This window comes from Ursus americanus, chromosome 9 (genome assembly GCF_024610735.1).
Source record: "Ursus americanus isolate L20-20 chromosome 9, mUrsAme1.1.p, whole genome shotgun sequence".
Taxonomy (NCBI): Eukaryota; Metazoa; Chordata; class Mammalia; order Carnivora; family Ursidae; genus Ursus; species Ursus americanus.
Window position 1 is genome coordinate 63,867,393 of NC_142135.1, and position 18,349 is coordinate 63,885,741.

General features: G+C 39.6%; 1 protein-coding gene across 5 annotated transcripts in view; it reads left to right on the top strand.

Moving 5' to 3' along the window:
• The window catches only part of PDE7A (phosphodiesterase 7A), a 263,405-nt gene that overhangs the window by 147,723 nt on the left and 97,333 nt on the right, over positions 1–18,349 (top strand). For 2 of the 5 annotated variants that reach the window (XR_015725837.1, XM_045789011.2), the window contains exon 1: positions 4,181–4,469. The exons of the other annotated variants lie outside the window; for them this stretch is intronic. Coding sequence is in view for 1 of the 2 variants with exons in the window: in XM_045789011.2 (XP_045644967.1) it covers positions 4,332–4,469 (138 nt within the window). In the remaining variant the exon portion in view is untranslated. Of the gene's footprint in view, positions 1–4,180; positions 4,470–18,349 lie in introns of those variants that run through there. 5 annotated transcript variants of the gene reach the window in all.

Genomic DNA, 18,349 nt, shown 5'->3' on the forward strand with positions numbered 1-18,349 from the left:
TGAAGTTGTGGCTTAATAGAATGATTGGCCTTTTTCTTTTTTTCTTCTTGTGATAAAAATTTATTATTTTAACCATTCATAAGTGTACAATTCAATGGCATTAAGGACATTTACAATGTTGTGCACCCATCATCACTATCTAGTTCCAAAAGTTTTTCATCACCCCAAAAGGAAACCCATTCCCATTAAGCTGTCTCTCCTCATTCCTCCCTCTCCCCAGTCACTCGCGACTATTAATTGGCTTTCTGTCTCTATGGTTTGCCTTTTCTGGATAATTTATATAAACAAAATAATACAATATGTAGCATTTTGCATCTGGCTTCTTCACTTAGAATGTTTCCAAGGTTCATCCCTGTTGCAGCGTTGAAATAGCCTTTGGAAGACTCATTAATCCCTCCATCTGAGTTGCGATACCTTTTGTAGCTAGGATAATGTTCTCCAGGTTTTGGCATGTGTTCTAAATCTAAATACATATCCGCGGTTCAGGAATCAAGGGGTGGGAGTGGAAATGGATCCTCTCACTCTTATCCCTAGTGAATCCCACGCAAAATTTTGCTTCCAATTCCTGCAGCTCTGGATCCAGAGGGGATCCAGGGGTTCTAAATCTAAATACATATCCGCGGTTCAGGAATCAAGGGGTGGGAGTGGAAATGGATCCTCTCACTCTTATCCCTAGTGAATCCCACGCAAAATTTTGCTTCCAATTCCTGCACCTGTGGATTCAGAGGTCTTAGTTCCCAAAGAGTGCTTCCACCGGGGTACACAGCAAGAGCTCAATCTGTAAATTGAGATTGCCACTTGGTCATTTGGGGATCCTCATGATATTTAATCAACATGCAAAGAAGGGGGTTACTCTACTGCTTGGAGTGATTGATCCTAACTGTTAAGCTGATCTTTAGTTGCTATTACACGGGAATGTTCCTGGAATGCAGGAGATTCTTTGGAGGTGCTTCTTAGTATTCCCATACTCTGTAATATGAGTTAATGGAAAAGTACAACAACCCAATAGAAGTAGAACCTCTAATGGTCTAGATATTTCAGGAATAAAAATTTGAGTTGCCCCATCAGTGAAGGAACTATTATCAGCCGAGTCGCTTGCTAAAGGTAAAAGGGTATTAAAAAAGGTAATGGGAAAAAAAGAAAATAGTTATAAATAGTAATTATGATTATGTTGCCAGTTGCAGATACAAGGACTATAATAGTTGTGAGTTTCCCTCTCATTTTGATATGAATATATTTGTGTATATATTAATCAATTCTTTTTTTTTTTTTTTTTGCCCTGTCTCATTCCCCTAGGATGTGTTAATAGTGGGTAACTTTATGTCTTAGTATTTAAGTTACAGGATATCAAAGGGGGTAATATGACTCATCAAGAAGAGGGATGAATACCATTCAAAGACTCTATCCTCTTTTGGGAAGGGAGGGAGCTGTTTTGGGTTGTATGAGAGATAGTTGCATCATATGGACATAAGCATGATTTTACTATCGTCTTTATTTGACAATTAAATATTAAAAGAAGTGCATATGGATGTCAAGTTGACAGGAGTTTGGACTGGATTAGTTTGCACTAGCTACTTGGCTAAGGTGGAACTACATTTCCCAGAATTCTCGTCTCTTTAGGGTTTTGGTTGGCCACAATAGAAATTTGCAAAAGATTTAAGAAGTGGAAGTGAAGCACCAGCCATTACACTTGGTAGGTCCATGCAGCGTCCCAAGTACCGCTGCAGTTTTGCACATGACCTGCTGACTCACCTTACTGGCCAGGGGCAGCAGGGGGCCTGCAGCTCTTGGGCAAGGTACACGCACAGCAATTCCCCCCCATATATATATATATATATTGGTTCTGTTTCTGGAGAACCCTGACTGACACGCTCCCCAGTACACAAAGAACACTGAGAATAGTTGACATTCTGGTCTTGAGACGCTGCGTGGTGTGGTGGAAATGCATGGTTCTGAAATCACACAGAACAGAGTTCAGTGGTACAGATGACTTACGGTCTTGGAAACTGATTCCTCATCTGTAGAATTGGTATCAAATTTTACATTTGTGGCTATTGTGTGGGGTTAAGTTAAATGTTTTCATGGCTCACAGTGGGGGCATAGTAAATGCTAGCTCCCCTCTCTGAAGAGAGATGCGTTGTTTAGTTAGTGCCCTGCATTTTATCAAATGATTTAACAGAACTGAGTCTCTTAGATATTATTAAATGTGATAGTTATTTGAAGCATATACTATTTGATATAACACCAGTACCACCTTCTGGGTGCTTAAATACACAGAGAATTAAAACATTATTTGGTTAGTTCAGCCATTTATCTATGCAAGATCCAGGACAAGTTATGTTTCCCTAGGCCCAGTTTCAGTTTGGGTACTATTATCTCATGGGGTGTTTGTAAGAATAGGAGTGCTTAGCTCCATCCCAAGCGTAGAGCAGATGCTCAATACATCTACTAGATGTTGTGGGAGTAATTAGGGTTCCAAAGATAAGTGGGTCAGTTGTTGCATTAGAGAGCTTACCATCTAGTGAAGACAACATCCATGAAACCGCAGTGGAAGTTTTCTTTCTTTTAATAGTAGAGAGCGGACAAATAGACACATAACCATGGAAGAGGTAGAACTTTTAAGTGATGTAAAAGAAACAGATGCGGTGGAAAGATGATACAAGGTCTTGCAGACTTTGATTTATGGACTCATGAGTATTTCATACCTGATGTCATCAGTAATGGCTATGCAGTACTTTCAAAGATCTACCACCTTGCCAATGGCTAGTCATAGCAAAGAAGTGGAAGGGTGAGTGCTCTGAGAGCAGAGCCGAATCAACAATTTTGCCAGCAGGAAAGAGCTTGTTCAGGCTGAAGTCCTGGGGGCTGGAATGCATTTGAAACAATGGGTTGCAACTGAAGAGCTTTGATAGTTTGAGGAGAAATGTGACAAAATGAACCTGCAAATGACATATGCAGCTTACAAACCAGGTCAAGAGCTCTTTACTCCATCCGCTTTCTAAAAATCAAAGCCAACAAAGAAAAACACTTTTGGTAAAAGGTCATGCAGGCTCCTTTTTTCCTTTGTCTTCTCAGTATCATCCTTCCTTTCTCATTTTTTCCAGTGCATACTCTCACTTCTTCTTTCTCAGTCGCGGTGTTTCCCCTCCACCCTCTCACCCCCTCCTCACTCCCGCATTCTCGGCTCTCCTCTCCTCCTCTCTACCGGGACAGCCCTGGGGCCCGCACCTGCCTGGGGAGAGCCCCAGCCGGGCCCCGCCAAGGGACTGGCAGTGACGTAGCGGGGGGACGGTGCCCGCGCGGCCCGCTGACGTCACTGCCGCAGCGGTCCCCAGCGAAGCCCAAGAATGGGAATTCAAGGAGGGAAGCACAGAGGTGACCCCGCGGTTAAGGCTGAGCGCTGCGAGTGCGCCGCGTGTTTTGGGTTTCTGGGGTCAGAAGGCCGGAATATCGCTTGTAGAGCAGGCTGAGCCCACTTTACACCCTCAACACGCTCGAAAGCAAGAGTTTAGCGATAAGGGGACTGTCCCCAAACGGCGGGGCCTCGTGCGCACGCGCCTTGGGTGGAGGGCAGACAGGGGAGAGCTAGGGGGAGCTGCGGGTTGATTTTGGTGGGGGAGGAGGGAGGGCGGCGTGTGGCGGGAGACGACAGTGACCGAGCTTAGTGTGCAGAACTGGAGGAAAGCGGTTTACCCCCTCCGCTGCTAGTCCGTCTCCCTGGGCTCTGCGGAGGCGCGGGGCCTGCGGCGCGGCGTCGTGACGTCACGGTGGCGGCGGCCGTGGTTGGCGCATGGTCCGCGGCTGCAAAGTGTGAATTACGCCGGGCTCGCGCCGGCGGCGGAGTGAAGTCAGGCTCCGGGGGAGGGGAGGGGCAGGACGGTGGCGGTGGCCCGAGCTGGTGGCTGGTCCCGAGCCCCGCGCGCCCTGGGTCTCGCCGCTGGCTCCGGCAGTCTTTTCTTGCACCGCTTTCTTCTGTCCTTGCTCCGCTCCTGCTCTGCCCTCCCCAGACCCGCTCCTCCCGGCCGAGGAGCCCCGGGGCGGCAGGGTTCCCCCTCCGACTTTGCCTGTGCTGCCCCCGCTTGCACCTCGGAGCCGGGCGCGCGCTGGTCCTCGTAACTGTCGCTGCGGCCGCCGCAGCGTCTTCCCGCCGGCGGCCCGGGCGGAGTGTTGGGGTAGGGAAGGCGTGAGCGCGGCTTCCCGGCCCGGGGTCGGCGCCCGCCCACCCTGCCCCCGCCTCGGCCCGGCGCCCCCGAGCCGCGGCCCCTTCCCAGCGCAGGGGCCGGCTGCCGCGGCTGGGCGGGCGCCGCGCGGGGGCAGGGCGGGCGTATTCAATGGAAGTATGTTACCAGCTGCCGGTGCTGCCCCTGGACAGGCCGGTCCCCCAGCACGTCCTCAGCCGCCGAGGAGCCATCAGCTTCAGCTCCAGCTCCGCGCTCTTCGGCTGCCCCAATCCCCGGCAACTCTCACAGGTAATTGCCGCCGCCGCCGCCGGGGACCCACACTTGGGGGCTTCTCTCTTTTGTTTCCCCCTTCCCACCCGGGTTCACCGGGTCACTCCGCGACACCCCCAGTCTCCTAGTCATTTACCTCATACCCTGCGTTGTCCATTGTTTGGGGATTTCTAGGCTGGCCCTCGATTCGAGAGCCTTTTCTTTTATCCTCGAGCTTTGCACACTCACTCAGTCCACCGGCCTTCTTTGATTCCCCCCCCCCCCCTGCCCAACCTGGGTGGGCTTTGGGAGCCCTTCGGACCTTCTCCAGGCCCGCCCCCCTCGGTGCTCAGCGGTTTAAGCTTCGGGAATGACTGTTTTCCTCCCTTTCTCGACGTCTGGATCTTGAAGTCGGGCCTCTCTAACCTTAGTTGTGGCCTCGGGCACACCTGTCCCCTTCCCCCATACACACACCTGTGCCGCGTTTGCGCCTCGCCTCCCCCCTGCTCCCGCGCGCCCCGTGGCGTTCGGATGGTCCTGCGGTTCTCCGAACAATAGGCCAGTTCCTCGTCGCTGTTCCCCAGCCCCTTCTACTCTGTGGATGGACCTTAAGTGCTATCAAAGAAACAAGTGTCGGGAGTGCTTCCCCGTAGAGCTTCGGTTTCTGCAAAGTTGATAACCAGGAATCAGTTTTGTTTTTAATTTGATAAGGAGATTTTAGGAGAGGAACTACTAATGAGCACTCACAGGAAGACTTTGTTTTGAATGGTCCAATACCAGTTCCTCCTGAGAATTTCGGTGTTCTTCTGTGGTGATGCTGTTGGCCCAACTCCTTAGTTCTGGGTGATTTTGATTGTCAGGTTTAAAATAGGCTAAAACAATTTTGTTTACATTTGAACCAAGTGCCCTCCATTTCTGCTGCCAGAACGTTCATGATCCATTTTTAATTCAAATATTATTTTTCCCATTGGTTAGTATTAGTATCTTTTATGAAGCATATTTTCTGTCTTCAATTATATTGTAAATATCTTGAGCGGGTCTATGTGTATATATATTTTTAAACCAGTAGTGTGGATAGCACCTGGTAGAGATTTTGCTTATGATAGGTGTGTCCAGTAAATATTTGTCATTTGCTTCTTTGCCTAAATGGTGGCGAGAGCAAGAGACCATCTGGATTTCTCTGTGAATTGTTTTTATTTAAAATAAGACAGGACAAGATGGTATGCTAATGAGGTCAGAGCCAACTTTTATGGTTACTATAATAGTTTAAATAATACTACACTGTTGTTTTGAAAGTTAGATCCGTGCTCTGCCTTTATAGCACTTAAGCTTAAAGCATTTTCAGGTTGCAAAATTAATGTTGAAGAAATGTTAATGCATTGCTGGAAAGGTTTTTAATGGTAGTAATTAAAGGTTTTTAATGGTAGTAACTTTTTTCATTTCACAATATTATTTTACTTTCTCAGATCACGGGCACATAACTAATACCCATTTCCAGTTCAGTATTAATAATAAGGATGATCAGTAGTCTTTTATAAAATACAAATGAAGTTACTCCCTGAGGAGAAAATGAATGAGAAAGGAGATTCCAAGAGCATTTAAAAAAAGGCTGATACCAGGGTTTTACCTGTTGTCTTAATTAATCCTCAGAGACCAATTTTAAGCCCTTCCCCTTCTTGACTCATTTCCTAGCCTTAGGTTTAAATGGGTAATGGAATTTTAAAAATATGATTGTGGCAAATAAAGCAAATATTGTAGAGTCACACCATATTTTGCTAACTCCCAAAGCTTAAAAAAAAATCCAAAGTGAAGTATATAGGAACTTACGAAAATTTGGACAGAAAGTTTCTTGAATTATAACTTTTTTCTAATCGTTGTTGCGCAATATGAAAATGATGATAAACTTACCATGGCTGAAAGGGTTTTTTTGTGTATTTATCATTACCAAGACTTAGACTATCATTTAATACTAAAACATAACGTTGCTAGTGATTTCTCTAGGGCTAGATGGGAATGTGTAATAGAAAAAAAGAGAGAATTTGGGAATCTTATTCAGAGCTCTATACAATAAATGTTTGGTTAAATTAAAACCCTTGAATTTTCAGTTTCTAAGTCTAAAGCTACAGAAATTTTAAAAGCTGAGGTGGTTTTGTAGTTTCATTTAATGCTTAAAAAAACCCCAAACCTGGTTTCCTTTTTTTAGGTGCTACGAAATTATTTTTCTGAATCTTTCTATTTTAGAATATGTTCACAACTAGCATTCTTTTCAGTTCTTCAGTTTCACCGTAATATTGGAGACTGTCTCATAGTAGGTGCTTAATACTTGTTGGACAAATGAATAAGTAATGAAGTTATCTCCGACTGGGCATCAGTTTTAAATATGAAAACAATGTAAAGACTTTTATCAAGGTATAGCAGTAACTCATTTATCCTGAACTTATTTTGGAACTTGTACCTGCAGACTTCAAAGAGATTCAGAAAATAAGCAGAAGCCCGAGCACCCAAAATATAGAGTTGACGATCCTCTCAAAGCCTGTGTGTTGTAGGCAAACTTCTGACAAACTTGTGTTGCCAGCAGCAGCAAATTTGCAGGAGTTGGCGGCTGCTAGACTCAGGTTCTCACCGATAGTCACAAAAGTTGACAGCGGACACACCAGAGCCAGAGATCGGAAAAAAAACTCTTCAAAGCCAGCAGCTTTTAAAAGGGAACTCTGGGGACATACTGTTTAGGAGTTTGAGTGTTGTACAACACGATCACTGTTAGTCAAAATACTTAATTGAATCTGTTTTTAAAAATTGAAAGATTCCCACTTAAAAAAAATCTCCATGGCAAACAATTTAAATGTTGGTGCTTAAATGGATAAGGGTGAGTTGTCTGAAAAATTCATTTCTGTGGAATACCAACTGTCCCAAGAATGCCAAGTAAATGAGGCATTAACTTTTTGTTTTAAACCAGGTCATGTACCACTTTCTCAAATGGTTAATATGAGTTCTTTGAAGTTTTTGAAAAATCAGAATAATAAGAGAAGCTTGTTCTTGCCATTTTAGGGTGTCTGTTGTTGATAGCTGAGATTAAAGATTTATCTTGCAGAATAAAGTTCTTATTTAGATAAAATATTGTGAGAGAAGAAATTGTCTTGTTTGGGGCGCCTGGGTGGCTCAGTCAGTTAAACATCTGCCTTCGACTCAGGTCATGATCTCAGGGTCCTGGGATCAAGTCCCACATTGGGCTCTCTGCTCACCAGGGAGTCTGCTTCTCCCTCCCACTCTCCCTCTCTCTCTCTCAAATAAATAAATAAAAACTAAAAAAAAAAAAAAAAAGAAAAGAAATTGTCTTGTTCACTACTGTGTCCATAGAGCTTTGCATGGGTGGGGTCTTAGTGTGGAAGTTGATTTAGTGTATTGATGACATGCTGAAGCACTGCACCTGCGATTATTTTAGATTTTTCTGCGTACTGGAGAGAAATATTTGGGTTAGAAATTTGTGATCTAACTTTTTAAATTTATCATAAGTCAATGGTATGTATTATTGAACAAACTATTGGGGTCTCTTTCTTGAAGACATTATCTTTCTGGAGCAGTTTGAAATTCACAGCACAATTGAGTGCAAGGTAAAGAGATCTCCCATATGCTTTCTGGCCTGGTACATGCATAGCCTCCCCCATTATCAGCATCCCTCACCGGAGTAGGACATTTGTTAAAATTGCTGAACCTACATTGCTTCATCATGACCACCGTGAGTCCATTGTTTACTTTAGGGTTCATTCTTGGTGTCTTTTCCTTTTTCTTTTTTTTTTTAATACAGAAATTATTCCGCAAATATTTACTGAACACCTTCTGAGAATGAGACTCCTTGTGTTGGGTACTAAGAAAATGTAAAAAATTAGTAATTGAAAAAAAACCTCACTTGTGAGCCTGCCAACCTAACCAAATTTTTCTTTGATGCATTACGTTCCCTAAACATAAACATTTTTTTCTACTTGTAGTCATACTGTACATCTCTGTTGTCTTTAGCAGTGTTCTTAATATATGACAAATTTTCAAGGTCCTGTATGTTTCAGAACAATTCCAAGTCCCTTGGATAAAAGTTGGTTCTTAAAGAAGTTTACAGGATTATGTTGGGGACAATGGTATGAGTACACGTGACATAATTTTTGTATTGGAGTTATCATGGCATAATGAGACTACAGGAAGGTAAACCCAAATTTCCTGGATAAATCAGGGGAAGCCTCACATAGTAGTTGAGGCTTAGGCCAAAGCCTGAAGATTATGTAGATGTTTTTAGATAAATGGGTGCATGTAGGGGGAGGAAGATAGAGGATGGTCTAGAAAAGTATGTAGGTCAGCACTATCCAATAGAACTTTTTGTGATGATGGAAATTTTCTCTGCAGTACCCAGTGTGATAGTCACTATCCATATACATACCTAGGTAAGCACTTGAAATGTGACTAGTCTGACTGAGGAACTGAATTGTAAATTCAGTTTTATTTAAATAGCTGCATATGGCTAGTGGCTACTGTACTGTCGGAGAACAGTACAGTTTTATGTATAGATCATTAGTAGTGATGTCATGTTGATTTGTGAGTACCCCATTATCTGAATGTTGAATGTTAGAGCTATTTCAGGTCTTGATGTTGTACACAAAACCTTAACACCTTAATGCATGTTTGGTAAAGTCTTTAGAATGGTATCACTAGAACGGGTCAAGAGGTAAGAACATTTTTTGGCTTTCTAGAATGCTCTATCCTTTTACAATACTAAGATAAATGGTTATCACTCATCTCCAATCATATATTACTAGATTATAATATTATATAATAAACATTTTATAAATGTTCTACTATGTTAGTAGATGCGCTGTGGTACGCTGAGTTTGTTTCAACTTAGACTAAGCAAACATATACACTTTCTGAAGTGTTTCTGTGCATTTGCGTTTCCTCTTTTGTCAAATTTCATTTGCATATCTTGTGCTCATTTGTAAGGACTGTTATATATCTAATGTTAGTTTGTAATTGTGCATTATTCCAAATTACTGTTATCATAGTAGTTGCCTCTTCACAAATCTACATTCAGAAGCCAATACAGGGAATAATGTGAACAGTCGGTGGGATGTCCTGGGAGTGGTTCAGTTGCTGAGACCTTCCTCCCTATCTACTCCCAAAACACTTATTTTGTTGGGATCTGGGTTTCATTTTTCTATTTTCAGAAATGTTTCATACTTTGATTTAAATTTAGTAGTATGTTTTTGCTTTTACTTCTGAAGTAATATATATTTATGCTATAATTCAAATATATGTTCAAACATAATGTTAATGTAAATTTATAGTGTATTTGGAGTGTAGTTCTGATTGAGGAGTAGGGTGTTCAAATTGCTAGTTTATAAGTTGTCATCAGGAACACATTTATTAGTCTATGGGATGTGATTGGAAGAGGTTTAGACCTATGGCCGGATTTTGTTGCTTTGTTGCTATGCTTAGAGTTCCATCAGCTGTACATACTATCTATTTAAGAATGCTTTTTTAAACAAAAATGTCCTGCAAGAGGTAAAATATTAAGCATTTTCAGGGAGTTACGAAGAGTAGGAAACTCACTTTGGGTAGAAAGGAGAGGTACCATCCGTTCTCTTTGAGGCAATTTGATAAGACTTCTGCTCGTACTTTAGTGTAAGTTTCAACCATTCTCTCCTTCCTTCCTTTTTTTTTTTCCTTGTTTTCCTTTTCTTTTCATGAAGGACCAGAGTAATTTTAGAGAATTAACTTTTTTCTAGTGATGGATATAAAAAGACAAGTTTGGGAAAAGAAGAGCTGAAGAAAGAGGAAGTTGATAAAGCTTAGCTTAATTCAGATTTTTGCCTAGGACTGTTAATACCCATTTAGTTGGACTAAAGACACTTAGGAAATTTAGGTGATAAAGAGCCCTCATTGCATGCAGATCTTACGGAATTTAATTTTCTGTACCAAAGACTGTGTGTTTGTGTTTATATAAAGTCTAATTTTGTTAGAAGTACCTTGGCTAAAGATCTTTAAGATCTGGGCATTCTTACATTCCCTTTGGCCATTCCAGAAAACTTCAACAATTAATTTTTAATCTTCTAATTTAGACGCAATTTAAAACTTTTTTATTCTACAGATTGCTCATATCTTATGATTAATTTGAATTGAGGGAAAATTGAGTGTTTATTCTCTCCCACATTTAAATAGCCTGTTCTTGCCTAAACACAACCATAGACTTTGTTGATTTTTTATATTGTTGTTAAATATGTCTTTCAAAGGTTACTCACAAACGATACTTCTCCATATTTGCGTTCAGGTATACTATATGAGGTAGTAGTATATGAGGAAAGGAACAAAAACTACGTTTGTAGATGAGCTTATGAAGCTTGCAGAGCTTCATTTTGGCTCTTGGCAGGTTCCCTTCCTAATGGACCTGTGCCAGTGATCTTGTGGTTGAAATCAGAAGTTTCTCCTGCTTGTTAATTTTGAGTAGGAATTTTGGATTACTGCTCCATGCCTCCACCTACTGGTAGGGAGGGCTCTTTGTTTTCTGAAGATGACAGCAAGAGGGAGAAGGAGAAGATGAAAGCAGGGCAGGGGGAGTTGGGGGAAGAAGATGAGTTGTTGGTTAACTAAGTTTCAGCAAAGCCTACTCTGTTATCTGTGTTTTGGGTAGACCACACTCGAGCTCAAGCCCATGTAAAGTACTTGATAAATGGTGCTTAATATTCAGTACTCTCGTTTCAGTGATAATTATTTGTTTCTATTTATTGAGTACTTCACATGCCAGATACTATAATTGATGTTTTTAATCTTTACAAAAACTCTATAAAGTGCTATTACTCCCATTTTTAGCTTTTTTCCCAAGGAGTAAACTGACCTTAGAGACAATGCATTACTTGCCCAAGGCATCCCAGGAACTTTGACAAAGGCCTGTCATGTTCTACACCCTTACTTTTAACCTAGCCTGCCCTCGGTGAAGGTGAGTAGAATATAGTTAGTCTTTTAGGTTTATGGATTATAGATTTTTGTTGGCTCATAGATGTGGGTAAGGAAAACACATTTGGTGATTTGAGGTGATTATGTGAGGTGATAACCTGTATTCTGGTCTTTTCAAATCATATCTGGATTTTGTTCTAGATGCCACTTTCTAGGAGGACATGACTAAGTTAAATCATACTCTGAAGATATTAGCAAGATGATGAAGTGATTTGAAAGCACATTTTTTGATATGTGAGTGAAGAAATTGGAGACATTTAGCTTGGAGAAGGGAAGCCTCAGGATTTGGGCCAACAAGATGGGGATGGAGGTAGAGAAGTGGTTGGTGAGAGGCGATAGAGCATTGCTGTCTTCCAGTAGGTGAAGGACTAGCATGTGAACGAGAAAAAGGAGGGGAGGATTAATTTAGATTTTGATTGGTTGTATGTTCTTGATTGCTCTACCCTGTTCCTACTTTGTGAGGGCAGTCGCTAATATGCAGGAGAAGATACAGGCCTAAAGTTGTCACTTGTCCAAGGTAACACAACTAGATAGTAGAAGTGGATTAAACTCTGGTTCATTCTGACCTGACCCTAAAGACTATGCATTCTCTTCTTCCTTTTATGACACTGGAAAAGGATATGACTGCAGAGAGTAGAATAGGACGAATGGGTAGAAACAATAGGGAAGTAGGGAGGTCTTGTGTTTAATCACACTAATAATTAAAGAAATGCAAACTAAAAGAATGATAAAATAAGTATATAACATGAAGATTACACAGTGCTAGTAGGATATAAATTGTAAATTTGCTGAAAAGTAATTTAGCAGTTGAATAAAAAAATTAATACTTTGCCTTACTTTACTTTTAGCACCTACTATCTACAGTTTGTCCCAATTTTGTTTAAAACTAAATCACAAAATATATACATATCTATACACCATGCATACTCACAAAAAGGAAAAATATACCCAGAAGTATCCCCAAATGCTAATTGAAGCCATCTCTGGATGTTAAATTATACCTAATTTTTAACTTTTTGTTTAGAATTTTGTGTAATTTTACCAATGTTGTTCTTTTAGCATAAATCTTCTTTTTAATCACAATAATCCTAGAAAAAGTGAAACAAGTTGTATTTGGGCCCAGATCTCTGACAGAGATGTCCAGAGAGAGATCAGGCTACTTCATGAGATTATAAATTGAGACAACAGCTTGAAAGTTACCTGGATAAGGATATGGTCAAAGGGATTGACTTTTCTGGTTCCTTCCAACTTCATGATTCTGTAATTTCTTTGGGTGGCTCTATTATATGCATTACGGTATTTTCGTATAGCTCTAACAATTATAAAGTAGTTTCACTCTCCATGGGAGATGTTGAGAAGTAAATTTAAGTATAATTATTGTTAGAAAAAAAAAAGCTGGAGGTATCACAATTCCAGATTTCAAGTTATGCTACAAAGCTGTAGTAATCAAAACAGTATGGTACTGGCACAAAAATAGACATAGGTCAATGGAACAGAAAAGAAATTCTAGAAATAAACTCTTGATTATATGGTCAATTAATCTATGACAAAAGAAGGCAAGAATATGGGGAAAAGACAGGCTCTTTGATAAATGGTGCTGGGAACACTGGACAGCTACATGTGAAAGAATAAAACTGGAGTACCTTTTAACACCATACATAAAAATAAACTCAAAATGGATTAAAGATCTAAACGTAGACCTGAAACCATAAAAATCCTAGAAGAGAGCACAGGCAGTAATCTCTTTGACATCAGTCATAGCAACGTTTTTCTAGCTATGTCTCCTTAAGGCAAGAGAAACAAAAACAAAAATAAACTGTTGGGACCACATTAAAATAAGCCTTTGCATAGTGAAGGAAATCATCAGTAAAGCAAAAAGGCATGGGAGAAGATATTTGCAAATAATATCTCTGATAAGTGATTAAAATCCAAGATATATAAAGAACTTATACAACTAAACACCCTCCCAAATCCAATTAAGAAATGGGCAGAAGACCTAAACAGACATTTTTCCAGAGAAGACCTATAGATGGCCAACAGACACATGGAAAGATGGTCAACATCACTCATCGTCAGGGAAATGGAAATCAAAACCAATGAGAGATCACCATACACCTGTCAGAATGGCTAAAATCAAAATGACAAGTGTTGGCAAGGATGTGGAGAAAACGTAATTCTTGTGCGCTGTTGGTGGGAGTGTAAATTTATGCAGCCACTGTGGAAAAGTATGGAGGTTCCTCAAAAAATTAAAAACAGAAATACCATGCAATCCAGTAATTCCACTACTTGGTATTTACCCAAAGAAAACAAAAGCACTAATTTGAAAAGGTATATGTTTCTTGCAGCATTATTTACAATAACCAAGATATGGAAGCAGCCTAAGTGTCCATTGATCGACAAATGGATAAGGAAGATGTGTACACGCACACACACACACACACGCACAATGAAATATTGCTAAGCCATAAAAAAGGATGAAATCATGCCATTTGAGACAACATGAATGAACCTAGAGGGTATAATGCTAAGTGAAATAAGTCAGAGAAAGACAATACCATATGATTTCACTCAGAAGTGGAATCTTTTTTTAAAAAAAGAATAAACAAAGTAGAATCAGACCTATAAATACAGAGAACAAATTGGTAGTTGCCAGAGGGGAGGGGAGTGAGGGGTTGGGCAAAATGGGAGTGGGAGTGGGATGAATAATTTACAGGGATAAAAAGCACAGCATAAAGAATGTAGTCACTGATATTGTAATAGGGATGTTTGGGAGCAGATGGTAGCTACACTTGTGGTGAGCCCAGCGTAATGTATAAACTTGTCAAATCACTATGTTGTGCACCTGAAACTAACATCATGTGTCAACTATACTAAAAGTATAGTTACGGTTTTGAAGAGCTATTTGATGACAGCTCATGAAGAGACCATAAACAATGACCATGGCACAAGGACTAGAGAGTTAAGAGTTAGGGCCTAGGGACTGATTTGATGTGGGAGTTAATAAAAAAAATTTCCTACTCTTTTAGTGTGGGAGACCAGGTAGATCATGAAACTAGTAACAAAAATACGGATAGGAAGAGGAGGCAGGTTTTGTTTTTCTCTGGGGGGGGGCAGGGGGAAGAGATAATAAATATACTTTAAGTATGTGGAGTTCAAGTATCTGGGGAGCATCCAAGTGGGGATATCCAGTAGGCAATATTTTAGGAAGGTTAGGACAAATGATACGTTCTAACTTTCACTGTCAGGGTTTTTTGCTCATATACCCCTTCAAAGAACTGGAAAAACAAACAAAAGACTCTATATATTTTCTCACACATTAAGAATTTTTTCTCTAGGGGTGCCTGGAGTGGCTTAGTTGAGCATCTGACTTGATCTCAGCTCGGTTCTCGATCTCAGGGTCATGGGTTCAAGCCCCACACTGGGTTCCATACTGGGTGTGGAGCCTACTTAAAAAACAACAACAACACGATTTTTCCTCTAAGTTTCAGTATTTGTAAATGTTATAATTTTTGGTGTATTACTTAAATCACAATTTAAAATACCTCCAGGGAATTTTTAACAACTTGATATTTTCCATCATCTGTTTAAAAAAATACGTGAACAAGATCTTAATTTTAACAGTCAGAATTTTTATATTCCTTATTTTTCTCTTGAACTCACTTCTATTTTTCTGTCACTGCATATTATCTTTTATAATAATCACACTATCATCCTTCATACTTTTCTACAATGAAAGTAAGTAAATTCATGAATTTAGTGAATGGGAATAAAAAATGCTTTGTATTGTCACCCAGTTCTTCTGAGTTCTGTGCAAAAACAATTATAATTAAAAACATTTAAAATTTCCTATGTTTGGGGCACCTGGGTGGCTCAATCAGTTAAGCATCTGACTTTGACTAAAGTCGTGATCTTAGGATCCCGGTATTGAGTCCTGCATCGGGGACTCTGCTCCTTCCTCTCCCTTTGCCCCCCCCCCCCCCCCGCTCATGCTATCTCTCTCTCTCTCTCAAATAAATCTTTAAAAAATTTTTAAATTAAAAAAATTAAATGTTCTATGTTCATAAGGTTGTATCAAATTTATTTTGGTTTCAGTTAGCAGTACAGTTATAGCCAGTAGACAAAACAACATATGAATTGTAAAATTTAAAAAGTATTAAATAAGACAGTAAAATTTTATTGGAAATGGATTCTATTTTCAATTATTTCATAAATATTTATAGTTTATCCATTTATAAATACTATTAGAGAAGATGCTGTTTTGCATTTCCATTCTTCCTTTTACTTTAATAGTGAAAGTATTGAAAAATCTCATGAATAAAAAGTGCTTTATTTTAGCAGTATCACCCATTCTTCCAAGTTGACAATGAAGTTATTGATAATCAAAATAATTTTTAATACTTTGTCAGGTAGCAACTAGATTTGGTTTAACTTATACTCATGGAACTCAGAATTGGTGACCCCTTTACTTGGGGAAAAAAATTGGATACCCCAGTCTGTAGAGTCATTAACTTTCTCACCACGGGTATTTTGAACTCTCCTTCGGGCTCTTTGGATGTTGTGACACAACAGCTGTTAGACAACAGTAAGTATAGGGAAGGGTTGAGTGTTGCAGTTTCATTTGGAGGTGGTAGAAAGAGATGAAAGGGGAGAGGAAGTAAATGAAAACTGATACAGTGGATTAGCAGAATGGTTCTAGAAAATTGTACATATGGAAGATGAGAGCTGAGAAATCAGTTTCTTTGAAACTCTCCATGTACTTCTAAGGCTCATACATGCATGCCCCAGTTTGTAGACCACTGGTTTACTATATTCCAACTTGTTATTATCCTGTTGCTGTATTTTACCATTTTCCATAGGTATATAAAATAATGCTTCATACATCAACTTTTTTCCCTCTGGTATTTGATTCTCCTAATGCTAGGTCTTCATACTTAATCCTCTAGGACTTCTTTGGAAATGGAATCAGGATATTAATGCTTGAAAGGGGTCCTATAAGTCTTTTTAAAGATTTGATGGTTGAGATTCAGAAAGGTTAAGTGAGTTCTCCAAGATCCTACAGTTAGAAAGTGGAGAAGTTAGATTTTTAAAATTAGTTCTTCCCAACTTTGTTGCTTTTCTATGTCACCTACTTTCTTGTAAAAGGATTGATCTTTGAATTTCCTTAAATAGCAGTCTTTCTTTACTGAATATTATTCTTTGAGTAACGAAGCATCTATGTATAGTCCAGTGATTATTTGAACAAGTTAGAGTACAAACCCATTCAGTTTAAAACATACCTGAGTTACTTCTTAAAACATAGTAAGAGATAAAGCAAAACCATTATTGAAAGTATAATGAGCCAGTTGGGAAGATACCATTTGATTTGTGAAATGAGATTTATATGCAAGAGGGATAACCTTTTATAAAGAAAGATGTATTTCACCTGTACTTTAAAAATTAAGAATAAAGCTTTTTTCACATTGAGGAATAAAATAATTAATATTCCTTATATACAAATTGCTCACTCTATAGACTTTTATGTATGAAATGGTAGGTGATGGAATTTTTTGGTAATTTTTTTTACTTCATTTTACTTTTTCCTTGAATTTTTTATAGTGAACATTTTAAGAAAATTTTAAGAAAAACAGTGAAGCTGTTCCAAAAAGCAAACCTTTTTAAAAGACTTAATTTTTTTAGAGCAGTTTTAGGTTCATGGTAAATTTAAAAGGAATGTACAGAGATTTTTCCATATGCCTCCAGCTCCAACACATGTATAGCCTCCCGCATTATCAACACCTTCCACCAGACAGGTACATCTCTTACAACTGATGAACCTACACTGATAAGACATAATTATGCAAAGTCCATACAATACATTAGAGTTCACTCTTGGTTGTACATTCTATGAGTTTGGACAAATATATACTATGTATCCATCATTAGTTGTATCATACAGAGTATTTTCATTGCCCTAAAATCCTCTGTGCTCTACCTAATTATCCCTCCTCCCCCAGCCCCTAGCAACTACTGATATTTTTATTGTCTCTAGTTTTGCCATCTTCAGAATGTCATATAGTTGGATTCATATAGTCCCCAGCCTTTTCAGATTGGCTTCTTTCTTTTACTTAATAATATGCATTGAAGGTTCTTCCCTGTTCTTTTATGGCCTGATAGCTCAGTTCTTTTTAGCACTGAGTAGTAGTTTGTTGTCTGGATGTACCACCATCTTTCCATTCACCTAGTGAAGGACATCTTGGTTGCTTCCAAGTTTTGGCACTTAGAAGTAAGACTGCTTCAAACCTCTGTGTGCAGGGGCGCCTGGGTGGCTCAGTCGTTAAGCGTCTGCCTTCAGCTCAGGGCATGATCCCAGGGTCCTGGGATTGAGCCCCACATCAGGCTCCTTGCTCCGCTGGGAGCCTGCTTCTTCCTCTCCCACTCCCCCTGCTTGTGTTCCCTCTCTCATTGGCTGTCTCTCTCTCTGTCAAATAAATAAATAAAATCTTAAAAAAAAAAAAAACAAAAAACTTCCTTTTAAAAAACAAAAAAACAACAACAAAAAACCCCTCTGTGTGCAGATTTTTGTGTGGACCGAAGTTTACAACTCCTTTGGAAAGATACCAAAGGAATGTGATTGCAGGGTCATATGGGTAAAGTATGTTTAGTTTTTTAAGTAACCACCAAGGTGTCTTCCATAATGGCTGTACTGTTTTGCATTTCCGCCAATGAGTGACAGTTGTTATTACCCCACACTTTATCAGCATTTGGTGTTGTCAGTGTTTTAGACTAGCTATCCTCATAGGTGTATAGTGGTATCTCGTCGTTTTAATTCACATTTTCCTGATGATATATGATGTGGAGGGTTTTTTAATGTTTTTTTGCCATCTGTATATCTTTGGTGAGGTGTCTGTTAAGGTCTTTGGCTCTTTTTTTGATTGAGTTGTTTTCAT